This window comes from Dendrobates tinctorius, unplaced genomic scaffold, assembly GCF_039654945.1.
Source record: "Dendrobates tinctorius isolate UK_male_01 unplaced genomic scaffold, ASM3965494v1 ptg000021l, whole genome shotgun sequence".
Lineage (NCBI taxonomy): Eukaryota > Metazoa > Chordata > Amphibia > Anura > Dendrobatidae > Dendrobates > Dendrobates tinctorius.
In genome coordinates this window covers 42,027,602-42,044,638 of record NW_027361689.1, presented here as the reverse complement: position 1 = coordinate 42,044,638, position 17,037 = coordinate 42,027,602, and the positions used below count along the sequence as shown (strand labels likewise).

Below are 17,037 nucleotides of genomic sequence, written 5' to 3'. Positions count from 1 at the left end.
GTGTAGCAGAAATGCTCATCCACTATGAACGCCGCCCACAGGACAGCGCTCATGGCAGATCGACAACCACAGATCTCCTGCAGACCCCAGGTTGTCATGCCAACCCATTGGTGCCCTGGGATCATGTGACATGGGGTGCTGATGGGCGGTATTAGTGATGCACTTCCGGCACAATCATATTAAATGCTGCTGTCAAAGATTAACAGTGGCATTTAACATGTTAACAGCTCCGGGTGGATTGCGATTCCAACCGCGACTGTTAGGTGCTCATGACAGCTGATCAGATCAGCTGTTATGTGCCTGAAAACATGCCGACTCAGCACTGCAGGAGGTGACCTATGGCATACCTATAAGTCATAGGTCGTAAAGGGGTTAATTGATTTATTTATTTTAATATTCATTTTACTGCTTTTTATTAAGTAGATAAACATCATATAATTTACAGATTTTTATAAACCTTTAATAAACTCAGTAAATCATACCGATTCTGTTATTCAGCCCTGGTACTATGAACAGCTTCCCTCCAAATAGTAACATGTCCCCACATTGTATAATGGCTAGACACACTTTGTAAGGACCATGAAATGATTGCCCATATGATCTCTCAGTAGGATGCCCTACCGTCTACCCAACACAGTATGATGGCCCCCACCGGTCCCCGCACAGTATGATGGCCCCCACCGGTCCCCGCACAGTATGATGACCCCCACCGGTCCCCGCACAGTATGATGGCCCCCACCGGTCCCCACGCAGTATGATGGTCCCCATGCAGTATGATGGCCCCCACCGGTCCCCACGCAGTATGATGGTCCCCATGCAGTATGATCGCCCCCACAGGTCCCCGCACAGTATGATGGCCCCCACAGGTCCCCAAACAGTATCATGGTCCCCACACAGTATAATGGCCCCCACCGGTCCCCACACAGTATGATGGCCCCCACCGGTCCCCACTCAGTGTGATGGCCCCCACAGGTCCCCACACAGTATGATGGCCCCACTCAGTATGATGGCCCCCACCGGTCCCCACATAGTATGATGGCCCCCACCGGTCCCCACATAGTATGATGGCCCCCACCGGTCCCTACACAGTATGATGGCCCCCACAGGTCCCCGCACAGTATGATGGCCCCCACAGGTCCCCGCACAGTATGATGGCCCCCGCAGGTCCCCGCACAGTATGATGGCCCCCACAGGTCCCTATATACAGAATTTTTACTCTCTCTGTATGAACACCCCATAGCCCACCCACACATTATGATGGGCATCCACACCCCTCTATACACAGTGTGATGGGCCCTACATTTTGCTCACACAGTATGATGATCCCCGTGGTCTCCCCATGCAGTATGATGGCCTCCATGGTCCCCTAACAATGTATGACCCCCAACACAGAATTATGACCCCCCCCCATATATTCCTCCTACAAGTGATTGAAAAAACGAGCACTGTCGCCCCCGTTCACCCGGTGTGCAGCTTCGCTCCTTGCTGTGCACACTGGAGATCCACAGCAGGCGCGATCTAATGAGACACTTAGTTGCCCTAGTTGGATGATGGAAGACGGAGCTGACGGCTCCACCATTGTATCCATCGGTATCCCGAAGATGCAGATAACGGTAAAATTGTAACTTGGAACAGAGGTGTGGAGGGAGGCCTGCAGGTCACTGCTTCTAGCCCTGTCCCTGGGCCGTATAGGAAGAACCAAAGGGCCATAGTATGCCCAGGTCTGTTCTAGATAAATGTAATGCATGAGGAGATGATACGTGACTTGTGAGCGGTGTTTTTTGCTTCTGTCTCCGCAGGCATAATACAGCGCATATCTCTTTACCTGCTGTGTTCCTATAAATACACTCGCACATTGTGATTTTTTGTGTTCTGCTCTCCCCGCTCAGGTTCGCTTTGACAGTGTAGGAGGTCTAAGCCAGCACATTTATGCATTGAAAGAAATGGTTGTTTTCCCTCTTTTGTATCCGGAGATTTTCGAAAAGTTCAAGATTCAACCTCCCCGGTAAGTTGGGCCTTTATTATAAAGCTGCGTACACCTGGGGGGCCCTAGGACCCTTGTGCTAGTGTGGTGGATGCATAAGACTTTGAATATCCCTCTGTGACACTGGTCCTGTTGCACATTCTGCTGCTATCAGTACTTGACACTAGATGGCACTCATACGTGGAAGTAGGGCGGTGTGATCAGTGTTAGGCCTGTTTCACACATCCGTATTTTACCATCAGTCAAAATCCGCCGTTTTGCAAAAAAACGGATCCGCCATTTTTCCTTTTCTTATTTTTGTTTTCCTTATCTTTCAGGTTACATCGGGGGCTTATCTACAGTATTACAGAATGCTGTAGATAAGCCTCTGATGTCAGTGCCGGCGCAAAAAAAAGGGTGACATTCCCTTTAAACCTAGAGATAAATGACACTTCTGACTTCCTGCAGCCTCCACTAGGGGGAGCTCACTGCATACACCATGCATTGAACCCTATAATACAGCATTATGGTCTCCCTCTAGTGTTGTCAAGGAGAAAGGCGGCTGAATTTTTTTTTTAACTTAGTTTATACAGCAGATTTGGAGCTCTGTATGGGAATTTATTACTGCTGGTGATTAGGTTACATTAATATATAGTGGCAACCATCTTTTTTTCTTTACAGGGGATGTTTATTTTATGGCCCCCCAGGGACAGGAAAAACCTTGGTTGCCCGAGCTCTCGCCAATGAATGCAGCCAAGGTGACAGGAAGGTCTCTTTCTTCATGCGCAAAGGTGCCGACTGCCTCAGTAAGTGGGTGGGCGAGTCTGAGCGCCAGTTGCGACTCCTGTTTGACCAGGTAAGAGCACTCCTCACCTATTTGCTAGGGTAGTGATATTGATATGTCCGTACTCCGGTCTTGCGATAGAGACTGGTCCCGTTGGTTGAAACTGCATCTACTATACATTTTTATTGCTTCTCCTTGGGATAGAACATAAATGTATCAGATTGGAAAATCTCTTTAAGACATTATTAAGCCATGATAAAAGTGATAAATGTAGTGTTAGTCAACTTACTGATCCCACGTTGCTCCAGTTTGTATACTTCCTGGATCCTTCGTGTTTCTGGCCCGTGGGATGAAGTGGCAAGATAAAAGCCTTTTATTACGGAGAAAAACATCCAAGGCCAGCTATGTTTTGTCAAAACCTACATAAAGGATGAAAACGTGTTATGTCTGAACTTTTTTGGCTTTCATTCCAAAATGTATGTGTGGTGCAAAGCTAACACTGAGCATCACCAAAAAGAACACCATACCCACAGTGAAGCATGGTGGAGGCACCAAAGCCCCCACACTGGGGCTTTAATCTAGGTGAAGGGAATTATGAACAGTTCCAAATATCAGTCAATTTTGAAACAAAACCTTCAGGCCTCTTCTAAATAGCTTAGGAGGAATTTCACCTTTCGGACCATCAATAACTAAGAGACCTCCCAAATCGGCGAAAGAATGTCTTCACCAGAAGGTCAAAGTTTTGGAATGGGGCAGCCAGAGCCCAGATCTACACTGTGTTCCAAATTATTATGCAAAAAATATTTCCTCATATTTTCTCTAAATTACCTATATGAATTGCAGTCATTGTTATTTTCCAGTCATCTAATATGCTAGTATAATTGCAATGTTTTTGAACAAACTGCCTATGAAAACAGTATATTTTTAAAAATAAGAAACACTCAAAATGCATGTTCCAAATTATTATGCACAGCAGAGTTTTCAACCTTTTTTATTTTTATTTTGAACAAAAAAATGGTCAATTGTGAAATTATAAGCATTATCAGCTTATTACAAAATGAAATCAAACCGTTTTCAAGTCAAAACTTTCTTCTCGGTGATGTTACATTTGCACATAGGACCCCTTGTTCGAAAGAAGCTTCTGAACTCTCTCGTCCATTGAATTTGTCAGTTTTTGGATGGTTTGTGCTTCAATTGTTTTGCATGTGGACAGAATACCCTCCCAGAGCTGTTGCTTAGATGTGAACTGCCTCCCGCCATCATAGACACTCCTTTTGAAGATGCTCCAGAGGTTCTCAATGGGGTTGAGGTCAGGGGAAGATGGTGGCCACACCATAAGTTTGTCCTCTTTTATGCCCATAGCAGCCAGAGATGCAGATGTGTTATTTGCAGCATGAGACGGTGCATTATCATGCATGAAAATGATCTTGCTGCGGAAAGCACGGTTCTTCCTCTTGAACCATGGCAGGAAGTGCTGTTTTAGAAACTCCACATAGATTATGGAGTTCATCTTTACCCCTTCAGGGATCCTAAAGGGGCCAACAATCTCTCTCCCCGTGATTCCAGCCCAAAACATTACTCCACCTCCTCCTTGTTGGCACCTTAGCCGTGTTTTCATGGGGTGTCCATCAACCAGCCATCCTCCACTCCATCCATCTGGACCATCGAGCGATGCACGGCACTCATCGGTGAACAAAACAGTTTGGAAGTCAGTCTTCATGTCTCGTTTGGCCCACTGGAGCCGTTTCTGCTTGTGTGCAGTGGATAGAGGTGGTCAGCAGGATGGCTTACGCACAGCTGCAAACCTCTGAAGGACCCTGCATCTTGTTGTTCGAGGGACGTTGGAGGCACCAGCAGCTTCAAAAACTTGTCTGCTGCTATGACAAGGCATTTTTGCAGCTGCTCTTTTAACCTGATGCAATTGCCTGTTGGAAAGAGTCCTCAATTTTTCCTTATCAGCACGCACACGTGTGTGCTGGGAATCAGCTACATACTTCTTGGTTGTGCGATGATCACGATGAAGTGTCTTGGCAATGTTGATTGTAGTCATGCCTTGACCTAAATACTCCACAATTTGTTGCTTCTCAGCAGCCGACACATCCTTTTTCTTTCCCATTTTGGCAAAAAATGTAGGCTGCTTAATAATGTGGAACAGCCGCCTTAAGTAGTCTTGCCTTTATTTGGACACACCTGCCAAACTAATGTGCACAGGTATCTGCAATTGCTTTCAGTGATATAAAGAGCCCTGACACACATCAACATCAATGAGTTTAACCCCTTCACCCCCAAGGGTGGTTTGCACGTTCATGACCGGGCCAATTTTTACAATGCTGACCACTGTACCTTTGAGGTCATAACTCTGGAACGCTTCCATGGATCCCGGTGATTCTGACATTGTTTTCTCGTGACATATTGTACTTCATGTTAGTGGTAAAATTTCATTCAAATCATTTTTGTTTATTTGTGAAAAAAATGGAAATTTGGCAAAAATTTTGAAAATTTCGCAATTTTCCAACTTTGAATTTTTATGCCCTTAAATCACAGAGATATGGCACACAAAAAACTTGATAACTAACATTTCCCACATGTTTACTTTACATCAGCACAATTTTGGAACCAAAATTTTTTTTTTGTCTGGAAGTTATAAGGGTTAAAAGTTGACCAGCGATTTCTCATTTTTACAACACCATTTTATTTTTAGGACCACATCAAATTTGAAGCCACTTTGAGGGGTCTATATGATAGAAAATACCCAAAAGTGACACCATTCTAAAAACTGCACCCCTTAAGTTGCTCAAAACCACATTCAAGAAGTTTATTAACCCTTTAGGTGCGTCACAGGAATTTTTTTGAATATTTAAAAAAAAAATGAACATCTAACTTTTTTTCACAAAAAAAATACTTCAGGTTCAATTTTTTTTATTTTACCAAGGGTAACAGGAGAAATTGGACTGCAAAAGTTATTGTGCAATTTGTCCTGAGTACGCTGATACCTGTTTTGTGGGGGGGAACGACTGTTTCGGCGCATGGCAGAGCTCAGAATGGAAGGAGCGCCGTTTGACTTTTTCAATGCAAAATTGGCTGGAATTCAGATCGGACGCCATGTCACGTTTGGAGAGTCCCTGATGTACCTAAACAGTGGAAACCCCCTACAAGTGACCCCATTTTGGAAACTAGACCCCCCAAGGAACTTATCTAGATATGTGGTGAGAACTCTGAACCCACAAGGGCTTTACAGAAGTTTATAACTTACAGCGGTACAATTAAAAAAATCATATTTTTTCCACAAAAATGATCTTTTCACCCTCACTTCTTATTTTTCCAAGGGTAACAGCTCCCTAAAAGTTATTGTGCAATTAGTCCTGAGTACGCGGATACCCCACATGTGGAGGTAAACCACTATTTGGGCGCATGGCAGAGCTCGGAAGGGAAGCAGCGCCATTTGACGTTTTTGGCTGGAATTGAGATCGGACACCATGTCGCGATTGGAAAACCCCTGATGTACCTAAACAGTGGAAACCCCCCATAAGTGACCCCATTTTGGACACTAGACCCCCCACGAAACTTATCTAGATGTGTGGTGAGCACTTTGAACCCCCAAGTGCTTCACAGAAGTTTATAACGCTCGGACGTGAAAATAAAAAAATCATTTTTTTCCACAAAAATGATATTTTTGCCCCCAATTTTTTATTTTCCGAAGGGTAACAGGAGAAATTGGACCCCAAAAATTGTTTTGCAATTTGTCCTGAGTAGGCTGATACCCTACATGTGGGGGTAAAACACTGTTTGGGCGCATGGCAGAGCTTGGAAGGGAAGGAGCACCATATGACTTTTTCAACTCAGAATTGGCTGGAATTGAGATCAGATGCAATGTTGCATTTGGAGAGCCCCTGATGTGCCCAAACAGTGGGAACTCCCAATTCTAACTCCAACCCGAACCCCAACACACCCCTAACCCTAATCTCAGCCCTAACCCGAGCCCTAACCCGAGCCCTAACCCGAGCCCTAACCCGAGCCCTAACCCGAGCCCTAACCCGAGCCCTAACCCGAGCCCTAACCCGAGCCCTAACCCGAGCCCTAACCCTAGCCCTAACCCAAGCCCTAGCCCTAACCGAAAAATGGAAATAAATACATTTTTTTTAATTTTATTATTTTTCCCTAACTAAGGGGGTGATAACGGGGGGTTTGATTTACTATTTATGGCGGTTTTTATTTTTAGCAGCTGTCGCACGCTAAAAGACGCTTTTTATTGTAAAAATAGTTTTTGCATCACCACATATTGAGAGCTATAATTTTTCCGTATTTTGACCCACCGAGTCATGTGAGGTCTTATTTTTTGCGGGACGAGTTGACGTTTTTATTGGTACCATTTTCGGGCACGTGACATTTTTTGATCGCTTTTTATTCCGATTTTTGGGACGCAGAATGAACAAAAACCAGCGTTTCATGAATTTCTTTTGGGGGAGTGCGTTTACACCGTTCCGCGTGCGGTAAAATTGATAAAGCGGTTTTATTCTTCGGGTCAGTACGGTTACAGCGATACCTCATTTAGGTCGTTTTTTTATGTTTTGTCGGTTTTATGCAATGAAAACTATTTTATATAAAAAATAATTATTTTTGCCTCGCTTTATTCTGCGAGCTATAACTTTTTTTATTTTTTCGCTGATGATGCTGTGTGGCGGCTCGTTTTTTGCGGGACAAGATGACGTTTTCAGCGGTACCATGGATATTTATATGCGTCTTTTTGATCGCGCGTTATTACACTTTTTGTTTGGCGGTATGATAATAAATCATTATTTTTTGCTTCGTTTTTTATTTTTATTTTTTAAGGGGTTCGCTAAAGGGGTTAAGTAATGGGACAGTTTTATAGGGCGGGTCGTTACGGACGCGGCGATACCTAATATGTGTACTTTTATTGTTTTGGGGGTTTTTTATTTTCATAAAATGAATTTATTGGGGAATATTTTTTTTTTTTTTTTTTTTTTTACTAATTTATTTGGCGATTTTTTTTTTAAAATTATTTTTACACTTTTTTTTTTTTTACTTTATTACATAGTCCCAGGTGGGACATCACTGTCCTGTGACAGATCGCTGATCTATCACATCACAGATCACTGTGACAGATCAGCAATCTGTCACAGGCATTGAAGAAGACTTCCTCTTGCCTGCACTTTGCAGGCACTGAGGAAGCCAGCTTCCTGCAGGCCCCCCGAAGGCCCCCGTCGCCATCTTAGATTCGGGGGCCTGGAGGAAAGGAGTCCCCCGCAGCAGCGCTGCACATTGCACTGCCGTGGGGGGCTCAGGGAAGCACGAAGGGAGCCCCCTCCCTGCCGATGCTTCCCTTTAACTCCCGGTACACCGCGATCGTGTTTGATCGCGGTGTGCAAGGGGTTAACGTGTCGGGGGCGGTCCGTGACCGCTCCTGACACATTGTGCCGGGTGTCAGCTGTGATAATCAGCTGACACCCGGCCGCGATCAGCAGCGCTCACCACGTGGGCGCCGCTGATCGCGGTAGACGTACTATCCCGTCCATGGGCATAGGGGCCCGGGTCCCATGGATGGGATAGTACGTCGGATGTCAGGAAGGGGTTAAAGGACAAACAAAAAAATTCTAACCTTATCACTCCGAAACTCTTTTTGCATAATAATTTGGAAAACAGTTTAAGTCCAATAGAAAATCAGTGGGTGACCAGAAGAGGGCGCTGTACACAAGAGATGGGAAGAGTCGGCAAAGTTTGCCAATTCTAGATGTGTCATGCTGATAGACTTCTGCCCAAAGAGACGGAGTGCTGTCATCAATTCAAAGGATATTTCAACAAAGTATTATTTTAAGGGTGTGCACATTTATGCCACCACATTCTTAGGGTTTTTATTTTTCTAATAAAAAAAAAAGAAAAAATTGTTTTATTTTTCAATGGATTTGTACAGATTATTGGCAACGTTAAAAGAGGAAAAAGTTCTGAAATGAATCTTCTTGATTTTTCATTGGGAGACACAGGAAACGATGGGTCTATGCTGCTGCCTCTAAGAGGCTGGCATTTTTCAAAAATAAATAAAAAAAACACTCATTTTGCGGTAACTTTTTTTTTTTTACTCCCTTTTCCTCCATCTCTGGAAGTTTTGCTGACAATCATAGCCGTGCACAGCGTGTAGTTTTACTTTGTTGCTCACAAAAGTAATTTTGCAAAGTAGATGTAAAAATGTTATATTCAGAAAAACATTTAGCATATTTATAATAATTGGAAGTAATGTTGTTCCTTAAGTGCGTTCTTTCCTGTAAGAAGCCATTTAGGATATTATGAGCAATTTGTGCCACCTCTTCCATTTTGCCGAGTATAATTATGTCGCTCGCGCTGCATATTGATGTTTGTTTCTCGTGTTTTACATAAGAAATCAAACCTGCTCGAGAATTCTCAGAAGGAGGTTAAAGGAACTTTCCAGTGGAAACTGGTCTACTGAGTTATGGCTGAGGTGGCGGGACATGATACAGGGGGTTGTAGAATATCCGTAACAAGTCTTGCACCCCTGCTCCTAGACCCTTTGGTCTGAGCTGCCGGGAAAAGCGAAGGCGTTTTGTGCTGCCGGGAACAGTGAAGGCGTTTTGTGCTGCCGGGAACAGTGAAGGCGTTTTGTGCTGCCGGGAACAGCGAAGGCGTTTTGTGCTGCCGGGAACGGCGAAGGCGTTTTGTGCTGCCGGGTACGGAGAAGGCGTTCTGTGCTGCCGAGGAAGGGGGAATACTGTAAAGTGGTCTCTGATGCTAGGGAGGGGGGAATGCTGCGAAGCGGTCTTGGCTCCCGGGGGAGAGGGTAAGACGGTCTTGGCTGCTGTGGGGAAGAGAGTAAGGCGGTGTGGTCTGCCGTGGGGAAGAGAGGGTAAGGCGGTCTGGGCTGCTGGGGAATAGGGTAAGGTGACCTGGGCTGCCGGGAGAGAGGGTAAGGTGGTCTGTACTCCTGTACACTGCTTATTCATTATGCTCTGCCTTTCTCCTGACCGCTGTTTTCATTCGCAGGCATACGTGATGAGGCCATCCATCATCTTTTTTGATGAGATAGATGGTCTGGCTCCGGTACGCTCCAGCAGACAGGATCAGATACACAGGTAAGTTTCTGCTTGCACCATAGATGACGTTCATGTATGTTGTGTCTTCCGCTATGAGGATAGGGGGGCCCTCTATATACAGCCAGCTTGGTAATCATGACCTGGTATTTTGGGTTCCTTATATTTATCTGATTATAGAAGATTGTAGAGGTTTTCCATTTTCATTAAAAAAAAAAAAACCCTCCTCAGGCTGCAGTTTGTTCTTTACTTTCCCTTCCCAAGTCTGGAGCGGAGTCTCCGCGGCTCATGCCATCAATGTGTGTGCAACACTGTCTGTGTGACGTAAGCGCTGTGGACAAAGCAGCAGCGGATACACAGCAACGCCGAACCTGGGGAGGATGTGAAGGGCTTCGTTTTATTATTTAAAACAAAAAAAAAATAACTACAGCCGTGGGACTGATTTTCAGAAATTTGGAAAACCTCTATAAACAAATAAAAAGGTCCCAAAATGAACTGGGTTATCACTACCATGATATCGGTGTGCATGTGACTGAGCTCTGTGATTGTCTGCAGCTACGGTAAAAGACGCCAAGCATGTGACATCAGTGCGTAGACACCGGGAGCAGCAGTGGAAACGTTGTGCTTTACTCAGCTTTCCTGGTCCAGCGTGGTCTTCATTTGCACCTGGAGACATGTGGTTTTCTGAAGCTAGGAAACCCCTATAATTCAGCTCTTGTTCCAAGAGGAGAATTTTAGCAAGGGGCTTGATAAGGGTAGAGTGCCTTGGGGGAACGTCTCGAGTCCCCAGCAGCACAGAGTATTTGTGGACATTGACCTATGAACTTGTTATTGAGGATAGGACTACATGGCACAAGTACAAAATAATTAAAGGGCTTTCCCCGGCCACTGTAATAAAACTTTTCTTGCTGGTCGTCTTCTGCTCTCATGCCAATGCTTTCAAAATTCCCTGGCAGGTCACTGTATGTTCTGCTCCTTAGGGATGGGCATGTGACCGCTGCAACCAATTTCTGGATGCAACCATGACCAACACATCACCGCTACAGCCAGTGATTAGAAGCACAGGTCACTTATCCATCCACATGGAGCAGAGACCGTCAGGGGACTCGTCGATACGGGAGAAGCGAGGAAGCAGTAAGGGAAGTCTTACCACTTTTGGTATTCTGAACGGTTTTGTTTTTGGTGGCCGGGCAATCCCTTTAAGTAATGCAGGTAATTGGAAGATCAGAGTTTAACACAAGGCTCAAGAGTTTCCTGAGGCTCGTTGTACTGCTGTGCTCCCTCCTTAAGGGGCTCTGTACATTTTGTTGTACTATATGTCTTGGGGTTACATTTTCTCCTTGTGAAGAGTTCCAAGTTGGGATTACAGGCCATGTAATGGTCCGTGTGGAAATTAAGTGTGTCAGTTGAATTTTTGGGCGCCCCCTATTGGACTTAGCAATTCTGTTAGTCAATATTTACTTTATAGCATGCTTTCACACATGACTTGGGACAAGAAGCCAAACCAGACACTGTTTGCAAACACGTTTTGTTTTTTTTCCCCTCCTCAGTGCAAACCAGGAAAACTGACTTGTCACCACTTACCTTAAGTCAATTTGTCAATCTCCACAAGGAGAAACATTCCCCCTCAAACCTACTTTCAGAGGCCTCTCACTCTGCCAATCAAATCGGACATTTTGTTTTGCCTTGATGAGAGGCAAATACCCCGAAACACGTGTCTGCAAATGAAGTGTCTGGTTTGGCTTCTTATAAGTCTCAGCCCCGTTAAAGGGTTGATATTGTTATTTTTCTGATTACTATATCCAATAGTTGGCAGTAGAGGTCCTGTCCAGTTTCCTAAACAGGCATATTTTATTTACTAGTAATTTTCACGCTGAGATCTCTGCCCCCCAGGAGAGGACACACTTTTTTTTTTTTTTTCTATGCCGTAATAAGGATGACAGGTCGTTATAGAGTGTGATATATAATATGTGAAACAGGAGGTGTAGCCACAACCCTGGAGTCTCATGTGGTGGCCTCCCAGGACCGCTGCACAGGGCCCGTTTACTAATCCATGTGTATTCTCTCCTCTTCTCTTCTGTGTTGCAGTTCCATCGTGTCGACCCTGCTGGCACTCATGGACGGGTTGGACAATCGCGGCGAGATAATAGTTATTGGTGCTACAAACAGACTTGATTCTATAGATCCCGCACTCAGGAGACCTGGTCGATTTGACAGGGAATTTCTTTTCAGTTTACCTGATCAGAAGGTGAGACCGCCTCCATGAAGGAATACACACTGGGGGAAAAAAATATATATATATAGGCACGTGTAATCCTCAGGACTCTGACATTGATGGTTTAGTGTAATTATAGCTCATCAGTATCAGATTGGTGGGCATGCAGACCCCCCGATCACACAGTGGCTGGATGTACGGTCGGTACTTCGCGGCCCCATACGCTGTGTAGTGGTCATTCTCAGGTGCTGCAGCTTGGCTCCTATTCACTTCAATGGAAGCTGAGCTACGTTACTTAAGAGGGGCCGCTGTGAATGTACTGTTCAGTATACGGTGTACATCCATCTTACTGGGGACCTGCAACTGATCGGTGGGCAGTGCCCAGAGTTGGCCCCCCACTAAAATGCTGTGAAGGTCGACCTTACTTACAGTGCCTTGAAAAAGTATTCATACCCTGTGAACTTTTCCATATTTTTCCACGTTACACCCACAAACTTATTTTTTTAAATTAGGATTTTATGTGATATACCAAAACACTAAGTGGCAAGTATTTCTGAATTATTTAGAATAATTTAATATAGATAATTGGGTATTAATGTTATAAAATACATCATTTTACAGATAATTAGAATAATAGCACCACCTAGAGGATGGGGCTGAAATTGCATGTAAACCAATCGAGTCCTATAAACACCGCATAGTCAAATAATAAGGAATTAGTTTCCAGGTAATCCACATACTATAAAAGTCAGTCTATAGCCAGAGACCAGCACCTGTAAGCCTAGAGTCAAGGTTCGGTTGTGCTGATGTGAATATTGGAAGGTTTCATTGTAAGCACATATACCAAACAGTGCTAAGTATAAAAGCTAACTAATGTTATATAGCAGAAAAGGAGGCAATTTTCTCTTTTAGAGGATATACAAATCTAAGAGTAAGTTTACCACTGATCCCTTCAATGCGCGTTTCACCAAATGGCTTCTTCAGAAATTGTATGGGTGATCAGATCCTATGCACAATTGGGTTGTAACAAAAAAAAAAAAAAATGGAAAGGCGTATGGCACAACTGCAAACCTACCAAGACATGGCCGTCCACCTAACCTGACATCCCAGGCAAGGAGAGCACTAATTAGAGAAGCAGCTGAGAGGCTCGTGGTCACTGGAGGAGCTGCAGAGATCCACAGCTCAGGTGGGAGAATATGTACACAGGACAATTATTAGTCTCATACTCCACAAATCTGGCCTTTATGGAATAGTGGCAGGAAGAAAGCCATTTTTAAAAGCAAGCCATAAGAAATCATGTTTGCGTTTTGCAAAAAGTCATGTAGGGGACACAGCGACCAACTGGAAGAAGGTGCCCAAATAAAACTTTATGTATTAAATGTAAAACTCTATGTGGCGAAAAACAAATACTGCACATCAGACTGAAAACACCATGCCCACCGTCACACATGGTGGTGTCAGCATCATTGCAGCAGAGATGCTTTTTTTCAGCATGGACAGGGAAGATGGATGGAGTTAAATCCAGCGTGTTCCTGGAGGGAAAACCTGTTAGAGGCTGCACAAGACTAGCTACTGGGGCATAGGTTCACCTTCCAGCAGGACAACAGCCCTAAACATCCTGCCAGAACTGCAATGGATGGTTTACATCAAAGCAAATTCGTGTGTGTGAACAGCCCAGTCACTGTCCAGAATGAAATTCCATTGAGAATCTCTGACAAGATGTGAAAATTGCTGATCACAGATGTCTCCATCCCATCTCACTGAGCGAGTGTGCAAAGAAGAAGGGGCAAAAATATCACCTCTAGATGTGCAAAGCCGGTAGAGACAGACCCAAGAAGACTTCCGCAGTAATTGTAGCGAAAGGTGGTCCTACAAAGTATTGACTCAGGAGGGCTGAACACAAATGCACTGTGTCATCAGTGGGTGTCATGAAAGGCAGGGGGCAGGCATGGTTTAGGCTGGTTTCACATTTGCGTCTGTGCGCGCAGTGTTTGTTCCGCATGCGTCACGCGTACATATATTTAACATGGTGTACGCAGGGACATGCGCTCCCATGCTTTTGCGTACGCATGCATCGTTTCGCAGTGTGCGGCGGTGTCCGGCAAACGCAACATGTTGCATTTTTTGAGGCGTCAAAAATCTGTCAGGTACGCGGATGAGTGCGTCAAAAAAACTCATTACTGTCTATGGGAACGCATTGGTACCCAAGGACTTGCGTACGCACTCGTTCTTCAAAATGTAATCCCATGAGACATGCCCATTTTTGTCTGGTGTCATATCGAACGCATGCGCATAAACAATGTACACACCTGCAAATACGCATACAAACGCATGCACACACAGCGGGTTTTTTTTTCCGTCATGCGTAAGATGATGCGCATAAACGCTGCGTAGACATGCGTTTTGCTTGCGTGTGCGGATGATACCCTGCGGACTCAAACGCTTATGTGAACCTAGCCTTAGTCTTGCCACTTCGCTGCCCATTATGAATGGAAGAGGACTGGAATTTGAGGGGCAGAGGAGGAGGCAGCGAGGAGAGAGGAGGGTCGCTGTAACTTCTGCTGTCAGGTATAATAAGCTTTGGGCAGGTTAGATAGGCTGAGATGTCTGGTCCTCCCCGTTTATTAAAATAATGCGCCTGTTTTCATATACTATATATTTGTTTATCAGGAATTATAAAGTTGACCGCTTTGCTCCAAAAACTGCACCGTGTCTTTTGGTAGGGTGTGTGTAATATAGCAGAACCTACGGTGGGGTGGGCAGCCATGTTTTTCTAATCCTACACAACCCCTTCATTGTATGTCCACTGTCTGTCGCATGAGAGGTTCTCTTCTACCTGAACTATTACTTTAGTATCCTACTCATGGATCTTTACCCCTCAAACCTTAAAGTGAACTAAAATATGATGTGTTTATTTCCCAGGCAAGAAAGCACATTTTACAGATACACACCAGGGACTGGAATCCCAAACTGTCCGATGCGTTCCTAGATGAACTGGCAGAAAAATGCGTTGGTGAGTCACATAGCTCTGTAGATCAGTCGTGTCATTCATACATACATGCATACATACATTTATACATTGTGGCCCCATAAAAGCTCTGCAGATCAGTCGTATCGGGGTCTGGAGACTTAGGCTATGTGCACACACTGCGGAATCACCTGCGGGTTTTTCCCCGTGGAACCACAGGTAAAACCACAGGTAAAGTGACCTGCGGTTTTGCTGCGGTTTGGCCTGCGGTTTCACACTTCTGCTATGTTAAAGGTGTGAAACCGCAGCGGAATCCGCAGCAACAATTGACATGCTGCGCTTTATAAACCACAGCAAAACCGCGCGGAAAAAAACGCAGTGTGAGCACTGCGGTTTTGAAAACCCGTAGGGTTACGTGGTACTGTACCATGTCTGCGGAACTGCTGCGGTTCCGCAGGGCCGGAACCGCAGCAAAAACCGCAGCGTGTGCACATAGCCTTAAAAGGGCTGCAATACATAAAAAAAAAATATAGAAAAGTTTATTTAGGCCGTAAGCCTTTGGCATGACCTTGCTTTTTGTTAGCAGGCACAGGAGGGTGGTTTATGGGTTTGTTTTGTATGTTTGCCATTTTAATATCTGAGGTGGCCACCCACCACTTCACTTTTATAGTGTTTTGATCGTTGCATTAGTAAGGGATTTGCTGTACCGAACCATTATCCAAAATACAGAATTATTTGCCAAATGGTTCTGATTAGCCGGAGGCAAAGTTGTACATGACTTTATATATTGTGTGCAAACATTTTTATTTCTGAAAAATAGACGTTTTACATCAGTAGCTAAAACCGGTTTGCATTAAAGCTACCTTTTGGTTTCGAGACGGTTTTCTCTGAGACCCTGTAATCGTCTAAGATGGCCAGAAACATAATTGTGTAGATCTTTCTGGACGCCGTTGCCTTTGTCGTCTGTTTGCACGGATGACTGCTGTCGGAGCTGTGGCACCATGGATTGTACTCGCTGATAGGTTTCTTCTTCTCTCCCTTATGTGTCGCGTTTCAGGCTACTGCGGAGCTGACATTAAAGCACTTTGCACTGAGGCTGCCTTGATCGCCCTTCGCCGGCGCTACCCCCAGATCTATGCCAGCAGTCAGAAGCTACAGCTGGACGTCTCTTCAGTTGTTCTTGGTGCTTACGATTTCTACCATGCAATGACAAACATTGTGCCTGCTTCTCAACGTGCTGTGATGTCTCCCGGGCACGCGCTTACGCTCGTCATAAGGCCCCTGCTCCAGAGGACGTTCACGGACATAATCCTTGCCCTGCACAAAGTGTTTCCTCACGCTGAGTTTAGCAGAGACCACAAGAAAGACGGTAATGATGGTCCTCACAAACATTACAGTCTCCTGCTTCACTTTAATACTATTTTATCTATACAGAGTCGATATATAACTTGTGTGCCCCAGAACATCAGCAATGTCCTACTCCTCGTCATTGTCTTGTGACTGGTTGTAAGACAACTGGCTGCAGCAAGAGCCCCTCCCTTTGCCTAGTCTGCAGTAGTACATAAAAGATTAAGCACTTTCTGCCAAAATTGGGACAGATCATCATCAAATTAATCTGTAGGATTTTTGTAAGACTTAATGTTCGTGCAGCTATGGCTGCCTGGCACTGTGAGGGGATTTCTGGGGTTCCCACCACCTTCACCAGCTATTAAAATGGAGGAGGGGCACTTGGCTACCTCAGTGCACAGCTACAGTAAGGAGGAGGTGAATAGGGCAATGGTTGATCCTTGACGCCTTATTTAAAGGAGTATTTCCTAACATTTATAGAAGAGGTGAAAATGTTTTAAACAGGTGGTCCGACTGATAGGACCCTCAACGATCCTGCTCAGAAATGAGCGGAGGTGCCCATGCACATTTCATTGTTGGTGGGACAGCTGGAGAAATTTAAGTCTGCCATCTTCGGAGAAAGAGTGGAGCAAGCATGCCACTCCTTCATCCATTTCAGAGCCGGTAGGGGGGCTGCAATAATTAGAAAGGTGATAATGTCCT

The 17,037-nt window shown here is 44.8% G+C and overlaps 1 protein-coding gene across 3 annotated transcripts in view; it reads left to right on the top strand.

The window, feature by feature from the left end:
- ATAD2B (ATPase family AAA domain containing 2B) overlaps window positions 1-17,037 on the top strand; it is a 190,857-nt gene that overhangs the window by 84,642 nt on the left and 89,178 nt on the right. For all 3 annotated transcript variants that reach the window (XM_073568304.1, XM_073568305.1, XM_073568303.1), the window contains exons 11-16: window positions 1,890-2,005; window positions 2,645-2,819; window positions 9,759-9,847; window positions 11,894-12,053; window positions 14,943-15,033; window positions 16,046-16,357. In XM_073568304.1, coding sequence (XP_073424405.1) covers window positions 1,890-2,005; window positions 2,645-2,819; window positions 9,759-9,847; window positions 11,894-12,053; window positions 14,943-15,033; window positions 16,046-16,357 — 943 coding nt within the window. The remainder of the gene's footprint in view (window positions 1-1,889; window positions 2,006-2,644; window positions 2,820-9,758; window positions 9,848-11,893; window positions 12,054-14,942; window positions 15,034-16,045; window positions 16,358-17,037) is intronic.